The sequence below is a fragment of the Cavia porcellus genome, unplaced genomic scaffold (assembly GCF_034190915.1).
Source record: "Cavia porcellus strain 051 isolate PalLab524CR breed Dunkin Hartley unplaced genomic scaffold, mCavPor4.1 scaffold_16, whole genome shotgun sequence".
NCBI lineage: Eukaryota > Metazoa > Chordata > Mammalia > Rodentia > Caviidae > Cavia > Cavia porcellus.
The window spans coordinates 6,655,450-6,680,678 of record NW_026947499.1 but is presented as its reverse complement, the minus strand read 5'-3'; the positions used below and the strand labels follow the sequence as shown (position 1 = coordinate 6,680,678).

The following is a 25,229-nucleotide window of genomic DNA, read 5'->3' as shown; positions in this document are numbered from 1 at the left end:
GCTTGTGCCGCTGAGCTAGACGCCCTGCCTCTAATGTTTTTTGTTTTTTAAGTGCTTTCTGGGCTGCAGACATCATCACTATGGCTGTGATGTCACACGTACAGTGGAACCTCAGTTCATGCACTAAGTTCTTTCCACAATTCTGGCCAGAAACCAAATTGGACGCGAACCGAATTGCATCTCCCCGTCAGTTACCATCGAAGCTGCCCACCGAGTTTGATTCGGTTGGTGACCAATGCAGTTTGTGACCAGCACCTCGGAGGGGATGAGCACGTGCTCTGAGGTGCCCCCGAGTCACCCGGCTGGTCCTGACTGTTGCCTCTGCTCACAGTGTTTTATCCACAGAAAAGCTCTTGTTTTTTATGTAATCGAATGTGCCAGTCTTTTCTTTTGTGGCCCGAGGGCCTTGTGCTTCCTCCGGGAGTAAGATGAGGAAACTGCTGGCTGGAGATTGTGCTGCTGTGGTTTTCTCTTTAAATCTCCCCTCTGCCTGGATTTGGGGTGCAGCTTGCTCCCCCCAGAGGCTGGTGCTGGCCAGGCCATTGTCTTGGCCCCAGGATGAGGTCTGCCCTTGCCGTCCATGCAGGTCACTGAGGGCGAGCCCAGCGTCATGTGGCTCTCGGGGCTGCACATCCCGGAATCCTACCTCACTGCGCTGGTGCAGGCCACCTGCCGGAGGAACGGCTGGCCGCTGGACCGGTCCACCTTGTTCACGCAGGTGACCAAGTTCCAAGACGCAGATGAAGTCAACGAGCGGGCGGGACAAGGTACCGCCAGCCCTTCGGGACTCCTACCTGTCTTGGGTCCCTCTCCAGAGCCATCCCCAGCCTAAAGGGACCAGCGTAGAGTGACCAGGATGGGCCACTTCCTGGGGAGAAGCTGGACCACAGCCAACACCTGTCTGCACGCCGCCCTGCCTTCCCCAGAGACCTGGGGTTGAGGTCAAGGGACCCGGACCATGTCACTCTGCTGGTTTGTGGGACGTGGGCCACCAGGGGTCCCCTTAGGACACAGGGTGGCCTGCGGCATGGACCAGCCTTATTGGTGACACTGATGACTTCATGACTTCAGGTCTCTAGGACACTGGCTCCTGCAGCCTCAGTCAGAGGCCACTTAACCAGGAGGTTTAGGAGGGAGCCTGTGGCAGCTTAAGGGGAGGGTGTTTGGGGTGAGGGTGTGGAGATGCAGCAGCCCAACGGGGTCCCTCGCGCTGGCCGGTGTCCGGCTGCCATGCACTCTGGGCACCTGTGGCCCCTCTGTGGGAACTCAAGGCCTTGCCACCTGCTCCTGGACTCTGGCCCTCGGGTGACCTTGTGTTTGAAGCCCAAGTGCTGGGCTCCAGGGTGGAGGGCTCTGTGGGGACAGCCGGCCTGCGGGGAGTGGGGGGAGCCCAGGCTGGGTTCCGGCACCTGTTCTGGGTATGCATCTGCCCGGCCTCTCCTGCCTTTCCAGGGTGCTTTGTCTCTGGACTGTACCTGGAAGGCGCTGACTGGGACATTGAAGCAGGCTGTCTGGTCAAGAGCAAGCCCAAGGTCCTGGTGGTGGACCTGCCCATCCTGAAGATCATCCCCATCGAAGCCCACCGCCTGAAGCTGCAGGTGAGGCCGGCTTCCTGGCCGGGAGCATTCCCCAGCCTGGGGGCAGTGGGGTGTATTCCCGCCTTCTTAGTGGGGCACTCAGCCCTGGGGTGGGAGCCTGCATGGAGACCCAGGGATGGTGGAGCCACAGTGGTGACCTGCGGTGTGGACGGCAGGCCCCCTGGGCCTTGCCTTGGCTGGGCGCACGGTGATCAGGTAGGCATGTGCCCGGCAGAGACTGCCGCGTGGTCTCCGATGCCCCCCTCCCCATCTGTCCCCGCAGAACACCTTCCGGACACCCGTCTACACCACCTCCCTGCGCAGGAACGCCATGGGGGTCGGCTTGGTCTTCGAGGCGGACCTCTTCACCACCAAGCACATTTCCCACTGGGTGCTCCAGGGCGTGTGCCTCACCCTGAATTCCGACTGAGCAAGGGACAGTGTGGGTCGGGCGCAGGGCTGGGGCACTGAGGGAGCCCAGCTTGGCGAGGACCTCCCTGTCTGGGGAAGCCGCCTCTGAGTCCTAGTAGTGGCTCTTGAACTACTTTTTAAAGGATTTTGTGTTAAAAATTTAGGGTGTGTTGTGCTTTCCTTTGCTGGGGTGTCCAGGGCGCATTTGACCAGGGAGTACTGCCGATGCAGGGTGCCCGGGCCAGGCTGTGCCCGCAGAGCCCTTGGCGCAGGAGTCCACTCAGGAGGCCGAGGCGGGTGGGTGGCAGGGGCGGCCGCGGTCTCCGAAGCGCTCCCCCGCGGCCAGCCGGGGCTGGGGTGCGGGCCCTGGACGGCTGGGCTGCTGTCCCCCGTCCCTCCCCACCGCCCCCCTCCCCGGGGTGAATGAAGGACACAGAGCCGGAGGCAGGTTTAGAAAATAAAGTTTGTTGGGATCTTGAACATTTGGATGAACCTAACAAAAAGCTATGAAGACACGTTCAGGCTTAGGCGCTGTCTTTCTTCGATCCGTGAGGCGCGGGCAGGCAGACAGTGCTGGGGGGCCACCCGCCCCGAGAGCTGCGATGGACGGACACGCAGGAGGTCAGCGCGGTGGCGGTGGTGGCAGATGCGTGTTTGCAGCGGGGCAAGGAGCGGCGGGCGGGCGAGAACACAGCTCGGCATGCACGGGACGGCGTGGGCGAGGCTCCGCGGGTCACAGTGCGTGGACAGCTGCGGTGCGCGTCACACAGTTCTGTCCGCCCCTGAGTGCTTCCGGGCCACCTTGCCTGCGTTCACCTGGTCCACCAGCAGCGTCTCCACCTCGGGCGGCCCCTGTGGCGGGCTGGCGTGGCGGATGCGGTGCGCCACGCCCACGTGTGCGCGGTGTGGCTTTTCGCGCGCAGGGCTGAGCTGGCCACCCGAAGCCCCCGCGCGGTCCGAGGCGATGGGTGGGATGACAAGCGGCCGCTCCTTGACCAGCTGGACCTCAGCCGCCTCGCGGGCCAGCAGGAACGGGGTGGGATCGGGCATGGCGTCCACGGGCTCGCGCAGCAGCAGCTTGCGGCTCTCGGCCCCGAACCTGTAGACCTCCTCGAACTCGGGGTGCAGCGGGGCTGACAGGCTCTTCTTCATGCGGCGGCGCGGCGTCTCGGGCAGCTTGTCCTTGGGCGGCGCCGGCTTGTAGCTGGCCAGCGCGGGCCCCCCGGCCGGGCTGGCGTCCGCGGGCCCGCCGGCGCCCAGCAGCTTCTTCTTGGCGGCGTGCAGCTGCGCCGTGAGGTAGGCCACTGTGCCGGCGCGCTGCTCCAGCTCGCCCGACAGCAGGCTCAGCCGGTGGCTCTTCACCTTGAGCTCCTCCAGGTACTTGCGCTCGCGCTCGCGCACCGTGTTCTCCAGCACGGCGATCACCGCGTTCTTCTGCTCCAGCTCGCGCAGCAGCTCGCCGTTCTCGCCCTCCTTGGCGCGCAGCTGGGCCTCCAGCTCTTCGCAGCGCCGCTGCAGCTCGGCGCTCCGGGAGGCCGCGTCCCCTGCAGGCGGGCGAGCGGGCGGGCGGGCGCGCGGTTAGGGGTGCCGGGAAGGAGCGCCCACGTGGCCCCCTAGAACCCGGGGGCAGTGGCCCAACCGCGACCCGCTGAAAGGGTAACTAGTGGGCTCCAGGTCGCCAGGAAGAGGCCCTGGGGCCGGGGCTGGGTTCCTTCCTTGGGCTTCCCTGAGACCCAGAGGAAGCAGATCAGTGACCCCAGCAGGACTGAGAGCCCACTCTGCACCCCAGGCTCTGAGATGTGTAAGGCCCCACATCAGGTCCTGACTGCGGAAGGGAGGCCTGTTAACTGCAGAATAACCAGAAAACCCAGGCGAGTGTATAGCAGACACCCTAAAATGTGCCCCTGAAAGGGAAACTCAGTCACCAGTCCCCAGACCGCCCCCCCCATCTCCTCCTCTGCTAGAAAGCCCCAGGAGTGTGGCTGGGGATGAGGAGGGAAGCCCCACGCCTCTCGGGAGAGCCGGGTCCCTATCAGCTCTCAGGAAGAGGGTCTTACCTGGCTGTTCACAGCTCTTGAGTGTCAGCTCGTATGTTAAATCTAAAAAGGAAATTTCACACATCAATGCCAGCACGGTGCACTTCAAACCCCTCCTCAGCCTGGAGCTCGCAGGATGGGGCCCGGGGTCCGTAGCCTGGGATGAGCCTGGCCAGAAGGGCAGCAGCACGTAAGGTGGGTGGGCCTGAGTGGCTGTCACACAGGCTGCACTGGAGCCACTCGGCTTCAACCTCATGTCCCAGCTTCCCGAGCAAAGGCCCTGTGGCTCTCAGTGTTCTGCGGTGTGGGTGAGGGAGGTGCTAGCGGGCTCAGGTGAGGATGGGGTGGCACAAGTGGCACCATGGGGAGTGGGCTCAGCTCCCGGGTTTTGTGTGTGTGTGTGTGTGTGTGTGGTAGCAGGGACTACATTCAGGGCTCTGCACTGGGTGACATCTCCAGTCCTTTTTTTAATTTTGAGACCAGACCTTGCTAAGCCACTAGGTCACGTTCACCTTCCTGCCTCGGCCTCTCTAGGTGCTGGGCTGACAGGTGTGCCCACCCACTTGCCCGCCCGCCCGCACCTGTGCAGTGCTGCTGCAGCCGCCTGATCTCAGCATGCAGCCCCCTGAGCGTGCTGGCGTGCTCCCGCTGCAGGAACAGCAGGTTCTTCTGTGCACTGTGCAGCTGGTTCTCCAGGTTCGTGGTGGCCATGCTGACATCCAGGTGACCTGCGGGAAGCAGACCCTGCTCACCGTCCCTGGTCACAGGGCTGGGGAGGGGCAGGAGGCAGGGCCCAAGGTGGGCAACGGAGGCCTCTGTGGGCTCCCAGGCACCAGCCCTGGCACAGGTGCTGGTGCAGCTGGTACTAGGGCCCAGGTTGCCTTGTGCTCCCGGGGAGGAAGCATTATGGAGGCGGTAACAGTGGTGTGCGCGGAGCAAGGATTCAAACCCAGGACCCGGCTTCCAAGCCCACCCAGTCCACATGCCACGTAACTCAGTGGGGAGGTACGTCCCAAGTCCACTGAGGCCCCCAAACACTGACTGAGCCCACATAGAGAACCTGGTGCCCAGCTCCCCAGGCTGGCACCTGGCTGGCCAGAGGCAAGAGGAGCTCAGCAGGGTGGGGATGACAGCTGTGCTGGGCCAGGGTTGGTCCTGGACAAGCCCTGTTCTTACCCGAACCCCAGCCCGGCACGGGCATAACGCTGGTTCCCCTTGGATCCTGTCTTCATATCCACTTATGTGAGCCTGGTCCTGCCCATGCAGCCTCCCCACACTGACCATGGCTGCCTGTCCTGTCTTGATGCCTGCCTTCCATTCCCACACAGCAGCCATCGGGATTTTTATGCAAAACCACCAGAGATCCTGCAGCTCTGAGAGCAGTGCGGTCACAGCCCTGCCCCTGCACGGTGGCTCCTTCCAGTGCCCGTCGGGTCCTGCTCTCTGCCTCAAGGCCTCCAGGCTGCCCAGGATGCCTGCTCTGCCACTCCTAGGACCCTCTTGGCCGATCTGCCTTTCCCCAGGAACCCATGGCCTGTCCACAGCTCCTGGAGGGGGGTGGCCTGCTGGAGTCCTCCGCCAGCCCACACTGACCGCAGGCACCAGGCACACAGGAGGCGGGCATCGACGGTGAAGCTCAGTGCCCAGGAGCTGGGTTTCTACTCAGCTATCTCCCGGCTTGCCTCGCTCAGAGAGAGTGGGTCACCAGACACCTGTAAGATGTCAATCTCGGCCAGCCGGTGGTGCAGAACGGGGTTCAACTATGTGGACAAGGATGCCCATGGGACTGAGAAGAAGAGTGGCGCTTTCCGAGCTGGTCAGCTGGACGGGGGAGCTGAGCCTTCCTGTGCTCAGGTGGTGGCAACGTTCGTGGCTTTAATCCTGAGGTTTGGCTCTGTGCTGTCGCTGGGATGGCTGTAAGCCTCCATACACAAAAGCCCGCGGGGCCAGGGTGCACCCCATGAGGCCACAGACACACTGCTGGGGTGCGGAAAGTGGAGGAGGCGCGAGCAGGTCCTCGAGGCCCGATTCAGTGTTGGCAATGCTCGAGGAGCCAGAGACGAGAAGGGGTACAGGAAGGGTGCTGCTGAGAGTCGCCCTTCTCAGATGGGCAATGTGGCCACTGCACCCTGGCTGGCCAATGCCAGCGGCGGAGGGCAATGGTCCCAAGTGCGCCCTGCAGAGCGCCACCCTCTCTGAGTTGAGGCCTCGGCTGTCCGCATCACTGGCCTCCCATGTCACCAGCAGCAATTCAGCAGTTTGTGCTGTGCTAGGGCAGCATGCAGTGGACACTGGTCTTCATGTCCTCAGCTGTTCAGGGCCAGTGACAGGCTCTGGAGTGAGTGGACTGCACGTGGCCCTGTGGCCTCACTTCCCAGTGTACTGTGGCTGGAAAGGGAGCCGTGGACGCGTGTTCTGCCTCACGGAGCCGGTATCACTGGAACCCGGGGCCTCATGCATGCTGGGGTCTTCTTCCCCAAGGGGAACTCAGCAGGCGTTAAATAAATGTCTCAATCTAGGGCTCTGCACTTTGAAGAGACCTGAACAGGCGTCCTACCCCACGTCCTGCAGGAAGCCTCTCCTCCCGAAGGCGGCCTCCAGCCCCGCCAGCCAGGACTCCCCTCTAGTGGGGGCCCCAAAACGAAGGGCCCACCCCACCTCACGGTCTGCCCTGCCTGTCACCTGTGCCCACCAGGCTGGAGCACCTGCGATCACAGGTCTCACCAGGCACCGCCCAGGGCACACACGCAGATCGCAGGCCCGGCAACGCCACTCGGGGAGCAGCCTGCCCTTACCGAGCACACCTGCTCGGCCCCCTGAGCAGGCAGTCCACACCCTGCACTGCTCAGGGAAGGAACCTCGTGCCTCTCGGCCCAGACAGGACTGTGCTCTCCGGCCAAGCGCAAGGCCAGGCTCTGGGCGGCCCTGGAACAGCCCTGCTGTGTGGAACTGGGAGCCTACCAGGAGCGCGCCCAGGCCCTGCAGCCACCCCTTCCAGCCAGCAGGGCCTCGGGGTGAAGGTGGGGCTGGGGGTCTTGAGCACCTGCGCAGAGCAGGCCAGCCCGGGAGGAGGAGCAAGCCCCGCAGCCCGGAATGTCCTGGCCTGGGATCCTAGCAGGTGCCTGTCCAGGGCCAGGCCAGGACGGTGCCCCTGGGTGGAAAGGGGCACTCGATTGGACCATGTGCAGCCAGAAACCTTTCTAGAGCCAGGCAGGAGCAGCCTAGGCCATGCGCGTCCTCCCCCTTTTCAGAATGTCCCCTCCTCCAGCACCTGTGCATGTGCACACGTGGTCACGGGAGGACAGCCCCGGCACAGAGGCCCCAGTCACCACTGGGTGCCGAGCTTCACCCCGGCTCTCTGTCAGCTCTGCGCTCCTCAGCACCCGTGTCCTCGCCCTGCACCCCCGCCCTGTCCAGCACAGACCCTGTGCACGTGCACTGTGTTCCTGCTGTGGGGCCGACGGGCCCTGTCCTTCCCTCACATCTCAGCCGCACTTCAGCAGGTGCTTGGTGACCTCACCCTGCTCCACAGCGGCCGAGAGCTGCTACTACCCACGTTACCCACAGAGCGCTGCGGCAGCAGCACCGATCAGGGCACCGCCTCACCCCAGGATTTCTCCGCAGCCACATGGCATTTTAAAGCAGCCACCCTTCTCAGACTGAAAGAGACCGCGTGCTTTGGGTGGGAAAGCGACTGGCCACTTAGCCGTGGCGCATCCTCCCTTCCTGGACTCTCCACAGCAGGCCCAGGTTTTCGTGAACACAAAGCTGGCGTGGAAATAAGGGGATAACTGCAGACTCTGAGAACAGCACCCCAGGCTCCAGGTGGATGTGGCGAGTGCGCTCTAACGAGCTATTTTAGGCTGCAGCCATTAATAAGTCATGGCCCACTTGCTCGGCTCTCTCCCTGGGCAGTGATGGGTGTGCTGGAGCCCGGCTTCTGCAGTGCCCTGTCCCGTCCCCAGGGTCCCTGGCCCTCCTGCTGCAGCTTCTCTGCGCTGGGGCTCGGGCCGATTCACGCTTTTTGAGGGGGAAGTTTCTGTACTGCTCCAGTGTCCTACAGCTTGAGCACTGCCATCAAGAAAAATGGATGCTGCTGGGTATGGCACCAGTTAGCTGCCTGGAATCCCAGCAGTTGGGAGGCTGAGGCAGGAGGACTGCCAGGTGCTTGAAGGCAGCCTGGGTTATACACAGCTGGTGCAGGCCAGCCTGAACTGCACAGCAAGACCCTGTCTAAAAAGGAAGCCGTTGAGAGGCCAGAGGTGGCCACTGATGAAATGTGCAGGAAGGGAGACGCCCCCAGGGAGTGGTGCCCAAGTGACACGTGGGGCCAGGAGCAGAGGCCGGAAGAAGCTGCGTGTCAGCTCTCCACGACCGTCTCAGGAGGGAGACACCGAGGCCCAGCTGGGTCAGGGTGCACACCTGTCCTCCAGCCCCGAAGCCTGAGGCAGCAGGCCGACTGTCAAGTTCAAGGCCAGTGGGGTTTACACAGTGGGGCCCTGTCTCCAAAGATCAATGATCAGCAGAGGCCCGACAGTCTTTTAACACAATGAACAGAAGAAAGCAGAGCGGGTGAACTTGGCGGAGGGGGCTCTGCTCCGGGCTGGGGTCCTGGCGCAGTCATGGACAGGGCTGTGTGAAGCCCTAAACCCCACCGGCCCGCGCCTGGTGTGCGGCAGGTGCATCACTAGTGCTGCCCAGCGCCTCTGTGGCCCAGGGGCTGCCCGGCCTCACTCACTTCCTGAACACCGTCTCAGTAGGGAAAGGAGCTGGCAAAGAAACCACTGCCTCTGGAGAGAAAGACACACAAGGACAGAAGCACCTCCGGCCAGCTGTGGCCGGGGCTCCCCTGGGGAGCAGCCACTCCGGGAGGCACACGGAGACGGCCAGCGGGCCAGGGGGTCCTGAGGACAGGAAAGCCTACTTCTTCCTCTGACCCGGGGAAGATCGTCGGCCAGGGGCTGAGCAGTTCCCCCCCCCCCCGAACCCCAGACACCTGCTTGTGGCAGGGAGCGTCCACGTGTGCAGAGGCCCCAGGTGCTGTTCTGACCTCCTGCCAGCCTGCACTGTCGGAACCCGCAGGCGGCTCCTGTTCCTCCTGGTGCCCATGGAGAAATGTAACTAGGAAGTGACTTGAGACTCTCAACAGCGAGGGCTGTGAGAAAAGAGACGTCATTTCAAGGACAGGCACGCACTAGACGACTCCGGAGCTGTTTCGGTAAGAGTGACCGCCACTGTGATGTGGACGCACACATAGAGAGGGGAGGTGCGACCTTTCCTCCCAGAGGCAAAAGCAAGCTCTCCTGTACAGACCACTGTGAGCATCAGGGCGCGTGTGCACACACGTGTGTGTGTCCTTGGGCCTGTGCTCTCACGGCCGACCAGTCCAGCTCACACTGGGTGTGGGAGCCGGATCTCAGCCCGGGCCCTGGCCACCGTGCAGCCCCAGCTCCGAGGGCAGCGCCCTTTGCTCGCTAGCTCCAGGCCGATGCCACGGAGAAGAGGTGCCTACGAACACGCCCTGCTGCACGCTCGTGGTGACCAAACCCAGGGGACACTCACCCAGAGGCAGGAACCTGGGGAGGCGAGGCTCCGGGGGGCACCCTCTTCTCTGGCCAGGTGGCGGCATCTTACAGTGTCTAGAAGGGAACGGAGGGGCCAGGACACAGCTCAGCACACGGGGCCCCCCTGGCAAGCACCAGGTCCGGAGTTTGATGGCCGGTACCAAAAAATTAAATAAAAAATTTAAAAAGGACTTATAAAAGTGAATGGAGGACAGCTCCGGAGGAACGGACAGAACAAGCCCCACACTGACCTTACTTTTCACACCACGCTCCCCACAGAAGTAACCTGCAGGTCTGTCTGTCAGTAGGAGGTGGGTTTGGCAGGCACATTAACCCACACGACAGTAAAGCAGTGGACAACCGCGTTTATCCAAGGGAAGCCCGGCCGTGGTAGGCTCAATGAAAGTGTGTTAAAAGCTGTGCATGTTACACACGTGTGTGCATATGTGCACATGAGGACACAGCCTAGAAGACACACACCGACAGGTAAAGACCGCATCTCTCTACATGTGGGTTATGAGTGATGCTCACTTCCTACTCCTGTCATAACCCCACACTGTGTGGCAGAAGAAACCATGGCATAACTCCCCCTGAAAAGATGGCTGAACACCCGGGAACGACGTGGTGACATGTGGTCTCCCACGGCCAGGGCGCCGACCAGTTTGCCAGGAGCCAGGAGAATGAGCGAGGACCACCCAGCCTCCAGGCGGCGGCAGTGGCGGCCCCGCACCACTGAGTCCCTGACACCCTCCGGCACACGCCCGTCAACATTCCTGCGACACTGATGGCCGCTTCCTGCTGCAACGACACGCAGCCTGCCATCACACCCGGCTGTACCCGATCTGACTAGGGAGTCCCGGCCCGAGCCTGCCAGGAGGCCTGCGGTCTGGGGGGACCTGCTGATGAGCCTGTTAGGCTGCGCTGCCAGGCAGCCTCCTTTCAGGGTTCCCATTGGCTGCCATTGAAAACCACGTGAGTCATCTGCTCAGCGCTCAGGGTTGGGCCCGCGTGCAGACCTCTGGTGCAGAAGGCAAACCCATCACGCAGGCTGCCCCGAGGTGGCTGTGGACGCCAAGATGGGTGTAGGCCGGAGCTCCCTCCCTCACCAGTGCCCATGGTGGGGGGCTTGGGCCTCAGGGAAAATGTGCTACTGTGACAGGGTGCCCTGCCCAGGGGCGGGAGCACTGCGCCCACAGCCTGCATCCTGACCTCAGAACCTGCAGGGCTGATGTCCAGGCCTGGGCACGCTGCCCGGACAGTCCACCCAGCACGTTCACTTTCCAGGCGACCTGAGTGAGGAGGCATCTGGGAGGGGGCAGCTGTGGCGGCTCTGCCCAGCCCTGCCATTCTCCTGCACCCTCCTCCCGCCCCGCCCAGTCTGGGCAGCTCGTTCTGAGCTTGCAGCAGCGCTGGCTCCTAGGCTGCAGCTGAGGATGTGTGCGACTGTGTGGAAAGGCCACCAGGAGCCTCTGATACGCTGGTCATTTGCCAGGACAATACTGGGCTTGTAATGCAGAGCACAAATCTCGCAAGTTACCATACAAATAGTTCTGCCTGTGATACTTTCCTTTAATGGAAGGGAAAATATGCAGGTCGTGTCTCACTGGGGTCTCTGTCTCCGCAGCACTGCAGATTTTGTCTACTGGCTGGAAAGTTACAGTAACCCCAAGTGCCAAACTGCTTTTCACACTGACAAATTACTTCGCAAATCTCAGTGCTTGGTGATCACAACCTAAATCGCAGTTCCCAGCCCCAGATGTGCCCACTCGCTTTAAAAACCTGGTGGCTCGCCCCACACACGCCGTGCATCTGACTTATCCAGGGGGCTCTTCGGGCTGCTTTGCAGGTGTGCCCAGCTACAGCTGAGTTTTAAAGGCAGGAGAGAATTCGTTAACTGAAGCTCCACACATTCCAGGATGGGAAGTGGATGGCTCCATGCGCTAAGTGTCTACACTGTACGTTAAGCCGTTAGGCCGTACTCTCTTAGACAGAACAAACAGTCAGTGGTTTCGTTAGACAAGGAAAGGCACGTTCTTTTTCACCATTTACCCTAGAGGGCATGTGCCCCTGGCTCTTCCTTTCCGGGGGCTCCTTGAGGATGCTTCAGCATGGCCGCTGCAGGCTGTGTGACCCGTCCACTGCCCATTTGGTGGCTGACAGCCCCCACATGGTGACTCAGTTCTTTGCCAGTTTCCTCCCCATGCACTTCCGTGCTGTGGAGAGTGACCGAGGCCCGCTGGCCCGTGACCTCGCAGACTGACTCCGGGTGGCCCTGCTCACAGCCGCTCTTTGTTAGGTCAGGGAACTCCCGTGCCCTGAGATTCCGAGTCCCCAGTACTTGTGCATCGAGCTCCAGAGGTGAAGAAAACCCCACCACACACGTCCAGCAGGAAGGGCTGTCCAGACCCCAGCGGGGGAGGCGGAGGTGCCATGCAGGACAGCTTAGGCGGCCCTTTGCTACCGTCTTCCGGCCATTTCACGTAAACCAGGCATGGCCTGCTAAGCCTGCAGGAGGACACCATGGAGGAGGGAAGGGAGCTGGGCGCTGCCTTCCAGGGGGGAGAACTGTCCGAGGGCCCCTTATCATATCAAAGGTCACCAGTTTCCCTGTCACTCTCTCTATCTGTGCGCACAGCCGCCTCCTCCTCCTCCTCTTCCTGTCTGACCTCTGGCATCCCCAGAGGCCGATGATAATGCTTGGCTGTGGCACAGGCTTCCAGCCCCCAACCCGCTTCTCAGGTACTTTTAGTAATAAGCACCAGGGCAGCGATGCTGTGGGAGCCATCTGAGGTCAAAGTGTGCAGATTTTTCCATCTGGACTTCAAGCTCCCCGGATTGAACAAGTTCTTGGTCCATCCAGCTCTGGGTATGCCACCGGTCAGTTGGCTTTTCCTCCAAGATTCAGGGTGGTCATCTCGGGTCACGTGTGGAAGCCACATCCACGTTCCTGGCTGGTCTGGGGAGAACCAGTGCTCAGGAGTAATCGGTATCCATCCAGGTGCAGCAGCTGCTGTGCACACACCCGAGATGCCTGCCGCCTGGGCAAAGCGCTCACCGCCATGAAAAGCTGAGTGTGACCAGCGCTCCACCTGCACATGGCCTCTGGGCTGAGGGCAAGTGGCCCATTTGCCACAAAACTGTGTGTTTAATCACAAAAGCTGAAAGACACGAATAAAACAGCAATGATGACTCTCTCCGTCTGCGTGAGGCTCCCAGGCTCAGAATGACCCAGTTCCCAAAACACCTGTGTAGGAAGGTTCAGCTCTCCCTGCTTTTTGAAAGAACTGGGCCACATTTACCAATCCGTTTACGCAGTAGAGAACTGACTCCAAAGCTGGTTCCTGAGCCGGTCCTCCTGGCCTGTCCTTCCCGATTCCCAATTCGTGGCACTTGGGACAGTGAGGTCGAGCTGCTTGCTCACCCAGAGATTGCTCAATTCTGGGTGTTCTGCGCATTCTAGAACCCACGGCCCACGCCTGGACATGGGGCGGGGCCGCCGTGCTGCTGTGGCACTGCTCACCTGGTGCTCTCTGTGCCCGTGCTGCTGGTGCCAGTCCCCAGGCAATGCCAAAGGCTGTGCTTGTTATCTGCTCACCTCTGCAGGGGAAACTGAGGCAGAGAGCTTGGATAGGTGCTTTCTTGGGGGCACACAAGGTGCTATGGAGTTCTCCTTTCTAAAGGGCGAAGAGATGCTAAACAGGGCTATGCTGCCAGCAGGAACAGCATGGACCTTAAACACTCAATCTCAAACTCCTGACAACAACCTCTTCCTGAGGGGAGGAGCTCCCCACGGGTTCTGGTCGGGGAGACCGGCGGTCCCTGCTTAGCTACAGTACGGGGTATACCCCCCCCCCAAGCCTCGGTTTGGCTTCCGGCTTGCTCTGGCTCATGCATGCTAGGCAGTCTCCGGTGAGCCCATCTACCTGCTTGGGACTGCAGCACGGGGAGGGGCTGAGCACTTTCCCATGGATGCGCCACTGCAGCTCCCAAGGGGCAGGTCTCACTCTGCACGGCTGGAACTGCGTCACAGCTATATTCCAAGGGCCGTTACTATCAATCACACTGTGCTATCTTACATCCCCACATCATTTACCACTGTCTAAAATGAGGTCATTTGTCCTCCTTACCTAACTAGTGTGCCAATTCTAGGAGAACAAGGGTTTGTCTGTCCTGTGCCCTGTTATTTCCCCAGCACTTAGAGTAATGAATGCCTCCAGTAACCTGAGCGTGCCCTCTGAGAAAGGGCTCTGGGCACCTGAAAGCTGGCGGCGACCTCACCCAACCTCGGGCACACCTGCCCACCCCAACTCCGAAGGGCATTTTCCACCAGGGAGGGGAGAGGAACAGGTTCTGAGGGGCACAGGCAGAAGGCGAAGGCCAGTACTGGTTTACATGGCCGCCGGTCACTGAGGGTGGTGAGAAAGCGCTCAATACAAAGACCAAACTTATCAGCCACCTGAAAGCTCATTTCCTTTCTGTGGAAGCAAATATGGCTCATCCCGGAGTTCCTGTGGGGTCTGCACCATGCAGCTCCTGGTTAGCTGCGGCCCACTGCCACGGGCGAGCCCACGCTGGCCCATCCACGTGCGTGCCTGTGCATGTGTCCGTGGTGGTCAGAGGCTGGACCCCAGGCAGCGCTTTGATGATGGCTTTATTCCACTCAAAAGGACGCCCCTTACCTTCACTTTAGAGCTGTTCACATACTCAAAGCCTACTGTACCATGAAATCTAAAGCTGAGGACCATTTACTGTCGCCATGAGCTGACGGTGATCGCTGGCAGCCTAACACCAGTGTGGCTTTTTAAAACCAATCTCTTGATGGTTACAAGGCCACTGCCATGAGCAGGGCAGCGGAGCCTCCTTCTCGCCACGGGTCCCAGGCTGAAGGCCAGCAGCGGCGGGTGCCTCCCAGGGGCCCACTGTGTTCTCAGCCCTAGGCTTCCAATCGCATGCAGACAGAGACTGGGCCACTGAGGTGTGGAGGAAACAATTGATCATCAAGTCCTTAGGAGGTACACACGCAAGTACACCAGCCAGGGAAAGGGGACGGCAGGGCACATGCTCCAGGATGGCAACACAGCTCTCAGTCACCCGCTGTCACCAACACTGGCTGGGCGCATCCCCAGAGGGCATGGGCTGGGTCTCAATTTTCACAATGTTCCCATGCCGTAAGTGTGTGCTGGGTACTGCCCACACTGTCTCACGGCAGAGAGGCGGGACGAGGATGCGGGCCGCAGGGTCTGGACAGGAGGAGGCCCTTGTGGCCAGGCAAACATGGACGAGCTTTTGGAAGGAAGACAGCATGAGCCACGCAATGTGGAAGCATTCTCGAAGGCAGTGGACACTCGGGTCAGAAAGATACACAGGGCAGACTGAAGTGCACGCTGGGAGCTCTCAGGAAGTGAGCACGGTGCGGCGCGGGAGACGGGAGAAGTTGGGTTTGTACACAACTGAGAAGTCACAGGTGGGGGATTCAGTCTGGTAGGGACAGAGCTAGACACCGAGGACAGGAGGCACAGTGGCCACAGCTCCCCAGGCTCTAGGGAAAAGTACAACCAGTCACCTGGCTGCTCCCAGTGCCACGCGCTGCACTGGTGACGTTCTAAGGGCAGAGAGCGCCACTCCTGTCTCCCCACCAGCAAGCAGGCTTCGAGGGAGGCTTAAGACAGCTCCTCCAGCCCGCAGCTGGCCAGAGGAGGGTGGGGCTGGCCCAGGGCACTCGGGCCGCAGAGCTGGGCGCCTCACGCTGCACACAGGGTGGGCCCTGTGTGGGAGGGGGGGCCACCCACCGAGGCAGAAGGCCGCTCGCCCGAAGCCTGCAGCCATTCCCTCCGGTCCTGTCGGCATACTCGGGTTGTAAGTGTCCGTCCAGGGTTTTCGGTGGCAGGGCACTCAGTGCTCATGCAATCCCAGGGCTTAGTTTTCAGGGTACTGCTCATGAGAAAACATCTCAGAGAAAGAGAAGGTGCCTCTTCTCTCCTGAAGCTGTGGGCGAGCAGACACTACTGCAGGTTAGGACGCCGGGTCTGTGGGCGGACTCCCGTTTTCTCCCGATGCCCGTGGGTGTGTGGGTGAAAGCCCAGCCCTGCTCTGTGGTGCTACCCTAAGACGCTCGGGCTTTACAGGGTGCTCTGGAGGCCTTTGAAATGTAACTTAATTTCTAAAAGTTTGCTTTCTTACTTGGTGGCCTCCCTTGATAATTTATGGTCTTCATAGGGTGATTTAACCTGACAGCCCTAGCTTGAAGGTCCTGAAATTTTAAAGGTTTCCCAGCCTGTTGGAGGAGGGTGCTGGGATTTCTCTCTTCATGCAGGAGCGCGGACAAATGTAGATGCCAGCTGACTCTTTCTCTAATATAGTCTTTATTCATTTATTGGTACTGGGACTCAAACTCATGACCTCTCGCCTGCCAGGCCCTGTGCCACGGAGCTACATTCCCAGCCCTCTTCATCTATCTAAATCAACAGCTGGTATCAGGACATGTGGCATGAGTGGCCAGATAGTGGGCAGCGGCGGGGTGCAGGAAGGCTGGGGCCTCCGCGGTCTGACCACCTGCTTGGAACACATCTCCGGAAGCTGTAACCACTGGGTTCGGACAATCTGTTCAGCCTTTGCTCCTGGCTGGAGCAAGGCCGGTTGTTTGTCTGAATCTAAAGCCTGGACGGGGTCACACGTAGGTTTTCTGACTAGAGATGTGCAAGCCGTCAGAGCTGAAGAAGAGCGGGGAGAAGCCCATCCTCCTGAGGTGCCCCATTTAGTCTCATCCAGCTGCAGCCTGCAGCTGTGGCTCCCACTGGAGTTGACTGCGCCCCTTGGGGACATGCGGCAACCATTGGAGCCCTGCTGGCTTGGCACAGCTGGAGGAGGCGCGTGCTACGGGCCCCACCGAGGGGAGGCCAGCGATGCTGCTGGACAGCCTCCAGGGTGAGGCACAGCCTCAGCCCAGCAGTGGATGCCCACTTGAAGGCCAGCTGTGCTTGGCCTCTTCCTCCTTTGGCCTCTGCTCCCCCGGGATGCTCGGGGCCTGCTGGAGGAACAAGGCCCGAAAGCACGGCTTCCTCCCTACTTCGGGGCTAGTAACTCGGGACAGACTGCTAGGCCGGGTCTCCCTGCACCCTGAAGCCCTGTTAGGCCGACGCGTGTGGGCAGCAGTCTTCCTGGAGACTGACGCGGCAGCAGGGGAGGAAGAATTAACCTCCAAATCACCGAGGACAGAACTCTCCCTTCCTACTGATGGGTCTGTTTTCCCGTGTCGGCACTTATACGACTGGAGACACGCACAGGAGTGGGCAGAACCCAGAACTCCAGACGAGGACCCTGGCCCTGTGGGCATAGGGGCGGGAGTTTGTTGAGGACCTGCTAAAATGACCCTGCGCAGTTCCCGGGGAGCACTACTCTGGACAGGCACCTGGTGCCACGAAGCACGGTGTAAAGCCTACTTTTCTCAAATGCAGTTTCTACTGCTGTCACTGGTTACCTAAGTTTACAAGGACTGAAAAGGGTTTCCTAAAGCTATGTCTAATGCCTATATTTTACATGCAGTAGCACTTTAAGTAAAGCTTTTCAGGCTGAGAGAAATCAAAGTACAGGCCCCACAGTTTCCAGGAAACTGTTTACAGAAAGTCCTAATTTATACTTTGTTAACTGGCACAAATATAACGGAGAAGTTAAATTAGTGGTAAGCGAGTAAGTCTTAAAATCATTCCTACCTGTTGAAGCTCTTCCAAAGCAAAAACAACTGGGCAGGTTATAAAATCTGGCTCACAGGTAATATTTAGACACAGGTACAAGCTGAAAAGCTCCTTAGAAAAGAAACAACCTTGTGTTCTAAGAACAGACGTGACACGGGAGGATGCCATGTACTCGGCAGGCAAATGCTCTCAGATGCCGTGTGAATTCGGGGCTCCTTCTGGGGGGACAACAGTCTCACAGTCCGCATCTCCATAAAGAAAGTGGGTTCCCTGGGCATCCCGGTGCCAGGCACCACGGAGGGCAGTGAGAACCCACCCCGGACGGAGGAACTGAAAGTGCCAGCCAGTGCCCGAGGGAGGGAAGGGCAGCACCCGGGTGCTGATGCCAGGACAGCCAGCTCTGCTCACATGGGGGGTTAGAGGCGCCTTCCTTAGCGCCTGTTCCTGCCTTACAGGTCAAGGAGATGAGCCCTGTGCCACCAGCTCAGCGCACTAAATCCCAGCAAGGACACACAGCCGGCGCAGCGGCATGCTGAGGGACTGTGAGGTGTCTGACTCAGTTGCTGTGAGCCGCTTGGTGCATACCGCCTGCTCCAGCCGCCTGCAGCCGAGAGCCCTGTCCTCAGCTGGGCTTCCTGGGGCTGTTCCCCGTCAGCAGCTGCGTCAGCACCGAGGGAAACATTTTCTGATTCCCTAATCCCTTGTGAACTGCCGGGATACTCTAGTGCTTAGTGAACAATACATATTTATATAAAAGCTTGTAAAATTAAAGTGCAACAGAAACCCCGACACCTGCCAATTCCATGGACCCTGTGCTGGGTCTTTCTGAGCACTTGCTTCTTTTTTTTTGTCTTTTTCATTTTTATCGGTACCGGGGATCGAACTCACAATAGCCTGCTTGCAAGGCAGACGCTTATGCCGCTGAGCTAAATCCCCAGCCCCCTAAGCACTTGCTTCTAAGCCCAGATGAAGATGGTATTTAGGAATACCTGACATTTGATACTGTTTAAAAACTACAGATTCAAATGTCTACATAACACACTGCCATCGAAAGAGGCCACAGGGTGATGATGTGTGTGGGTGTATGCGTGCATCCGGAAAAGATGAACAAGGAACTGAGGAGAACACACTAGCAGCTCCCGGGAAAGGAAACTGGTCTCCAGCTGGCCGCCTGGCCAGAGGACAGAGTGCGCTGCCCTTCCTGACACAGGGCTCTGCTTCTCCCCCTTGGACTTCCTGGGACTCTCTTGACCAGGGACACTGTGTGGTGACTGGTGGCTCCTTGCTCTTGGGGGGACCCGCAGTCTGTTGCTGGGGAGCTGTGGAGATCTATTTCCTCTGCTGACTGCACTCAAAGCTCTCTGTGGCCAGGACATCCTTCTCGGGCCAGCCAGCCCCTCATGGTGGGTCCGTCCTGGAGGGTCCTTGTCCCACATCAGGCCCCGCGTGCTAACGACCTCTGAAGACTGTCAGAGTCTGCAGCCAGGGTGACAGCCCCTTTGTAGCACCAAAGGCCGAACTTTGCATCTCACCGTGTCTCATGCATAGCACACAAGGTGAGATGTCAGGGACAGTCAGACAGGTGGCGTGACCTCAGCTTTTCAGGGCGGCGAGACGGCAGGGTGTGACTCAGCCTCCCAGCCTGGCTTGCACTGCAGGAAGACACCATTAAGACACAGAGAGCAGCTTATCGACGGGGTGGGGCATGTCTGTAAATATATGTGAATGAGTTTTACTCAAGGAGGAAAAGTGGTCTTCATGTGAACAGGAGTAATTTTACGCGCAAATGCTGGTGCATGGCTGCCAAGACGACTTCTAAAATCTCTTTTGCTGGATTCAGCATATGAGGTTGTGAATTAAGCAGGGAAGCCTCCCTTCATCGGTACCCCCCGTCTCACCCAGTTCCTCGAGGTGGGGAGAAATAACCTGGCCAGGGTCCTGCACAAATGCAAGTGGCTGCAATACCTGCCTGCAGTAGGTACTCGGGAGTGTTTGAACCAACCAGGGCCTGCAGCTTTCACCGCAACTGTCACTCCTGAGCCAAGCAGGCTGGGAGACTTCTGGTTACTCCTGCGATGGTCCCACACTGGTGTAGAAGACATATCTGTGTGGCAGTCCAGCAGAGCACAGGCAGGAGGCCAACGTGCTCATCGCTGGGTGCAGAGCCGGCCACAGCCTTCCTACAAGGAACTCCCAGTTCCTTCCACGGGAGACACCTTCTCCACAAGACACTGCCTAACTTCTGTAGGAGCTCAGTCTTTCTCTAAGGCTAAGGCACAGGGCTGGCTTTCCATCCGACACCTGCACAGGCAGCTCTCGGTGGCACCTGAGGCCACTTGGAAAGTCACTCTGGTCTGACGATAGCCTGTGAAGGGGCAAAACTCAATCTGATGCTCTAGATAGTCAGTGGGTGTCCAGATGCCGAGAGTCCCATTCTGCACCTGTGGGGGAGACGCCTTAGTGCCTCTGGACAGCTCCTGACTGGCCATAAGGAGGCCCAGCTCCTGGCTACTGTTCCAGCTTACTGCCTCTCCTGGAAACACTTAATCCACAGTGTCTGGCCTGGGTCCTCCCCACACTGGGGGTGACACCACAGCCACAGCAGACTGATAAAACTCCTTCCATTGGAACTCACCTGATTACTTTCCTGGTGGACAACGGTTTACCACTTGAAACCTGTCACCCTGTGCAGAGGCAAGAAGGGCTGTGTACCCTGTGTTTCCCACCCAAAGGGTTCCTCTCCCTCCTGACAGTGACAGGGCAAGCTGGTGTGCAGAGCTCTAATGGTTGGAGCTGCTGCTCTCATCACTGGACTCTGTGGCCTGGTCACTGGGATTTGAGCAAACAGAAAAGTGACTTGTAATCTGAGAATGGCCTTTCTTGGAGACAGGAGACACCTAGTAACCTCTGCTATGTTCTCGTCTTTGGGTGCATAAAACTAAAGCACTTTGGTTCTCATGGAGCAAATACTTAAGTATCTGTAAAAAGTTGATCTGCCCTCAGGGGTCACGGAGGGAGGGGTGACCCTGGTGCCTTGCACAGGTGACGGCTGGAGAGGCGCAGCCTCAAAGCCTCTTTCCACATTCAGGACATGGCCTGTCACTATTTCATTTGAGAAATCAGGCTAAGAGCTGCTGGAAACTGGAGTCCCAGGACACTGCGTGACAGAGACAGCTTGCTCTCGGGAAACCAGGACTTCTGTGCAGCCTCTGCGTCCTTTTTGGAGCGAAAGGCCACCCGTTTCTAGGGAGCACTTGCAGCTTTGGGACAGACAGTACTGCAATAATGCAAGCTATTATAATTTATAGGAAGCCGTCAAGTCTGAGCCAGTTACCTAGGAAAACGGACTTCAAAGAGGGCCTTGTACACACGCCCACTGTGCGTCACACAACGGCAGAGGACTCACATAGCTCGGGAAGGGATCTGAAGGGCAGGGGACAATGCATCTCATACAGATCTAAATTTAATATTCCAGCCACTGCCCAGGAGACTCCCAAGTACTGTGCCTCAAGCAGCCACCACCCTGCCCCTGGCTCTTCTCGTGAAGCCACTTCTTTCCTTTGGTGCTGACCAAGGGCATTTTGCTGCTCAGTGCTGAGGACTCCGCCAGAACAAGGCCTTTCAGCATCAAGGCGAAAGCGCAGCCTCTCCTCCCCCACAGCTGCGGGGAGCGGCTGTCTCCCTCTCTAAAGTGATTTCTGGTAAAGCAGGAAGTGAGGAGCATCAGGAAAGATCACTCTCAGGTGGAGATGCCCACAGAGACACGCTACCCCAGTGCCCTCGTGAACAAAGCAGTCTCTGGTAACGGTGTGACACCTTCAGAGACTGGCTAAAGGCTTTGAAATGTGACCTTTGACCTCTCAGAAGGCTGAGCTCCGGCTGCCGGCTGCCTTACTTGATCGTTTGTTGTCCTGGTAATAATATTTAAAATAGCATCAGTGGGTTTTTTTTCCCTGAAGGAATACATACTTCCTAACATTTTCTTATTTTAGTTTCTGGTAGGCCAGAACAGCTTGATTTTGTCTCTCTTCCCTTCATGCATTCTTTATAAATTATGTATTCTTGTGCAGACAAACTTTGGGATCACTTATTATACCTAAATTCAGTTGATGGGAGGCACAAAAGCATGGGGAAAAAAATCTGCTTTAGCAGACAAAAGAGAGGAACTATTAAAGTGTTTGAAGCCTGGTATGGTGGTTGCATGCCTGTGAACCCAGCACTTGGGAGACTGAGGCAGGAGGATCGCTGTGAATTCAACCTACATGGTGAGTTCAAGGTCATCCTGAGCTGCACAGCAAGACCCTGTCTCAAAACAAAAACAAACAAATATAATTAAGTACACGTGTATAGTAATACGGACTTTTCCCCCTAACTTCCTCCTAGACTGGAGAGGCCAGGCAGCAGTATCTACTTCCCTGGCCTTGTCACTGTCTACTCTACTTCAGTCCTGGCTGTAGGTAGAATCCTCCCCCAGTAGGGGGATTCTGATGCATGATCACAGGAAGCTGCTCTGCCGAGTCCTCACCCTGCTGACCCACTTAATACGCGCACTGGGACGGACCTGTGACGATGCCCTAGTCTTTGTTACTCCCGAAGCTGCTAAATTCACCCTTCCCAACAGTGATCAAGCACGAAGAGTATGCATCTTTTTCTTCTTCAAACACAAAGCTCCCATTCACCTAATCTTTTCGGTTCACTGTGATCCTATCTCAGCTTTGTTTTATTTCTGGCTGCTGGCATGCTGAAAAAATTCAATGCTATTTACTGTAGGTGGAGATGACTGGACTCTTCTTGCTATGACACTTGAGTCATGTTTGAGTAATGAAATAAACAGAAACTAAACTGCAGAGCCAGCACAGAAATCGTTCTTTTAATCGGTGTCTTAAAAACTGTTCTCATGCGCCTACATAACTTGCTGACTCAAAAGACCAACACCATTTCATTTTGAAAAAGATCTTTTTTCAAAACAAAACAAAACCTACCCCTCTACTTGCCTCCCCAGAAAAAGATTTTCCTGTTGATTAAATGTTCACTGTAGAACAAAAAAACCAAAGGAAAAAAAACACAAAAACACTTAGTTTTAAAAACACCCTTTAAGACAACACATTGACTGTAAGCACGTTATTATCCAGAAGGCCCCACACCAAGGCAAGGTGAGGTCAGAGCATCTCTCTCAGCAGGCAGAAGACCAGGTACAAACCTTCTGAGGCTTTTTCACCAAGTGTTTAGGGAGGTCGCTATGCCCACAACTGTGGGACCCGGCATGAGAAATAAAGAATCATACAACAAGAAACGAAATGCAGAGTCCCTGAATGGAACCACCATCCAACCTCACTGCCACCGGTACCCTTAGAAGCTGCCCTGTGACACCCGTGATACCTCCCAGGAGCATTCCAGCTAATCGAGGGACCAGCCCATCAAGACTCCGCCCTCCCAGGAAGGAGCAGCCCCTTCTTTCCACTGCAGAAGTTCTAATCCTGACAACTCCTGCATTTGTGCCGTTGGAAAGTCTATCTTCCTCTAAGCATTATGTCTCTACTTCTGTACTTGGGAATTGCTCTAATAAAATCAATTTGCTGCCTATCACACTTTTGAATATTTGAAGACCATTAGGATACATTCACTTTCCTGTCCAAAGCTTTCTGCAAGATGCAACGTAAAAGCTGGTGATGGGAACAGTGGTGTCACCAAGCTGGCCCTGACCTCTTCTCCTCTGCCTGCAGCCTCAGAGGCTGAGGTGCATGAAGACGCCTGCCACTGCTCTCCAAGGAATGGAAATCGATAGATACAAATAATCTCCATTAATAACCGTGGGCCCACTGTGCATCAGGATCTTGTTATAGCTGACCTTGTTCTAGACAGAAGGAAAAAGATCTAAGTATTTTGCCAGAAATACAAGAAAATGCTTTATAACGATTTCTTAAAAGCATCAGGATCAACTCTGTAACATCGTGACTGCTGCTAATGTAGCTCAGCTAGGTACTGATGTTAAAATCAATTTTCTGACTTACAATACAGGAAAGAGTTAAGAACCTCTCCCCAAAGCGAATGATCTCTGAGAGTAAAAGGATTCATTTACTTCTATTTTTTTTTTTTTTTTTTTGGTACCAGGGATCGAACTCATGACCTCATGCTTGCCAGGCAGGCGCTTATGCCGCTGAGCTAAATCCCCAGCCCCTCATTTACTTCTTAAAAAATTCTACAATAAAATGATCTAATGCCTGAAAGCCTATTTGTTAGACTGACACATTTAATTGTTACAGTAAAGGTCCATGACACAAATAATTATCTTGTGCTTTAAACTGCACATCCATCTAAACTACACTTACTAAGTATAACATGTTGGAAGCAATAAAACCTATTTTAAGGTACTTCAGTAATATATATAGGAGTACAGATCTACACAAAAAAAAAATCACCAGACTTGAAGCCTTCTCCAAACGTATTTGAAACATTCAGCCACCTGAGTGAGCAGTTAGTCACAAGAAATGCACAAATATTCTGAACATTTTTGGAGATAAAAGTCACCTGAAGAGCTTCTTTTCCTTTACAATTCAATGACGGGAAAATGCAGGGAAACCCCTGACTGTGCCTCCCAAAAAAATCATTTAGTAAACTAACAATGCTCCTGCAATTTTAAACTTAACAGTTTTTGAACGGCGACTCCAGCCTTAACTCTCTTACAGATTTCTGGAAATGCGCAATCTAGTATTACAGCCTGGGAATTGGTATTTTGTTATAAAACTGACAACTGCCAAGGTAAATTCCAGAGCACGCTGTATATTCTCTGAGGTCCCCTCTACTTTTCATTAGTGGACTCGATCGTATTTGTCAGTATATCGATGCTTGAAATTAAACAAACCAGATCAGCAGGAAAACGCAAGTTAGAGAAACTAGAGTAACTCACTGGAGAGGGACGGCAGCTCCGCAGCCAAACCTGGAGCTCTGCGCATCTGTGCCTTACGCTCCGTTTCGGGAATCACCAGGCAAGTGTTAACGAGGGGAATAAAACTCGAGCCCACGTCCCCGCTTCGGAAAGGGGCAGTACGGAGACAGAGGACTTACGCGGAGGGCTCTCGAGTGGCAGGGCTGTGCGGCTCATCGGGAGGTCCCTCGCCCGCAAGGTGGCAGGGTGGCGGGCAGCAGGTGGCAAGCGCCGCGGACCCGGACGGCGCCGCCTCCTCCCGCAGCGCCCCGGCCCGGCGGCCAGGCCCGGCTTCCGCACCTGCAATGCGGCTCCCCCTCCCCCGCGTCCCGCCCGCGGCCTCGCCTCCCCCAGCGCCGCGCCCCGGCCGGCGCCCCTCCCTCCACTAGTCCCCGGGACCGTCTCGGGGAGGGCACCCTTGGCGGCCCCCGGCCCGCACCCCGAGGCAGGACCCCTCCTCCGGCGGGGCGCGCAGAGCTCATTCGGCAGCGGCTACGCGAACCCGGTCCCGCCGGGCCGCCAGGTGAGCGGGGCTGGACTCGCGCGCTCGGGCCCCGCCTCACCTGCGGCGCGGCGGCCGTCCGGTCCCTCCTCAGGCGGCTCCCGGCTCGGCGCGGTCCTCCCGGCGGGCGGGCGGCGGCGGGGGCCCGCGGCCCATGGGCGGGGGCCGAGCCAGGTCAGTGGGCGCCGCCCGCCCGGCGCATCTCGCCGGCTCCCTGCGAGCGCCCGCCGCGGTGCACGCTGGGAGCCGGCGGCGAGGCCTGGCGGCGCTGACCGGCCGGGCGGGAGCGGCGCCGGCGCGGCGGCGGGTCTGTGCGTGCGGGGTGGGGCTGGGGAGCCGATCGATGCTCCCTCAGCGAGGAGGGGGCGACGCCCCGCCGTCCCCAGTTGTGGCGGGGCGGGGACGACGACGCAGTACGGGGGAGGGTCTGGCGGGTAGGACGCAGGCGCACCGCTCAGGTGCGGCCGCACTGCGGTTGCCCCGGGTAACGCGGGCGGAGGGCGGGGGGCGTTGAGGGAGGCAA

General features: G+C 57.9%; 3 protein-coding genes across 5 annotated transcripts in view; 2 read left to right on the top strand and 1 right to left on the bottom strand.

Moving 5' to 3' along the window:
* The window catches only part of Dnah10 (dynein axonemal heavy chain 10), an 82,925-nt gene extending 80,778 nt beyond the window's left edge, over positions 1-2,147 (top strand). For both annotated transcript variants that reach the window (XM_023561996.2, XM_013144736.3), the window contains exons 76-78: positions 587-767; positions 1,453-1,598; positions 1,861-2,147. In XM_023561996.2, coding sequence (XP_023417764.2) covers positions 587-767; positions 1,453-1,598; positions 1,861-2,007 — 474 coding nt within the window. In that variant the 3' untranslated portion in view covers positions 2,008-2,147. The remainder of the gene's footprint in view (positions 1-586; positions 768-1,452; positions 1,599-1,860) is intronic.
* Positions 2,148-2,433: 286 nt separating this feature from the next.
* Positions 2,434-25,179, bottom strand: Ccdc92 (coiled-coil domain containing 92). Of its 2 annotated transcripts, XM_063225490.1 has the most exons (5): positions 24,768-24,835; positions 9,587-9,663; positions 4,606-4,752; positions 4,046-4,087; positions 2,434-3,532 (listed from the first exon to the last, which is right to left on the bottom strand). In XM_063225490.1, the coding sequence occupies exons 2-5, from the start codon at positions 9,651-9,653 to the stop codon at positions 2,751-2,753; spliced, it is 1,038 nt and encodes a 345-aa protein (XP_063081560.1). In that variant the 5' UTR covers positions 9,654-9,663; positions 24,768-24,835; the 3' UTR covers positions 2,434-2,750. The 2 variants fall into 2 exon arrangements, with proteins under 2 accessions (XP_063081560.1, XP_063081561.1); XM_063225491.1 differs by lacking the exon at positions 9,587-9,663 and having other exon boundaries at positions 24,768-25,179.
* The window catches only part of Znf664 (zinc finger protein 664), a 33,511-nt gene continuing 32,843 nt past the window's right edge, over positions 24,562-25,229 (top strand). Inside the window, exon 1 of the mRNA XM_063225370.1 lies at positions 24,562-24,727. The gene's annotated coding sequence lies outside the window, so the exon portion shown is untranslated. The remainder of the gene's footprint in view (positions 24,728-25,229) is intronic.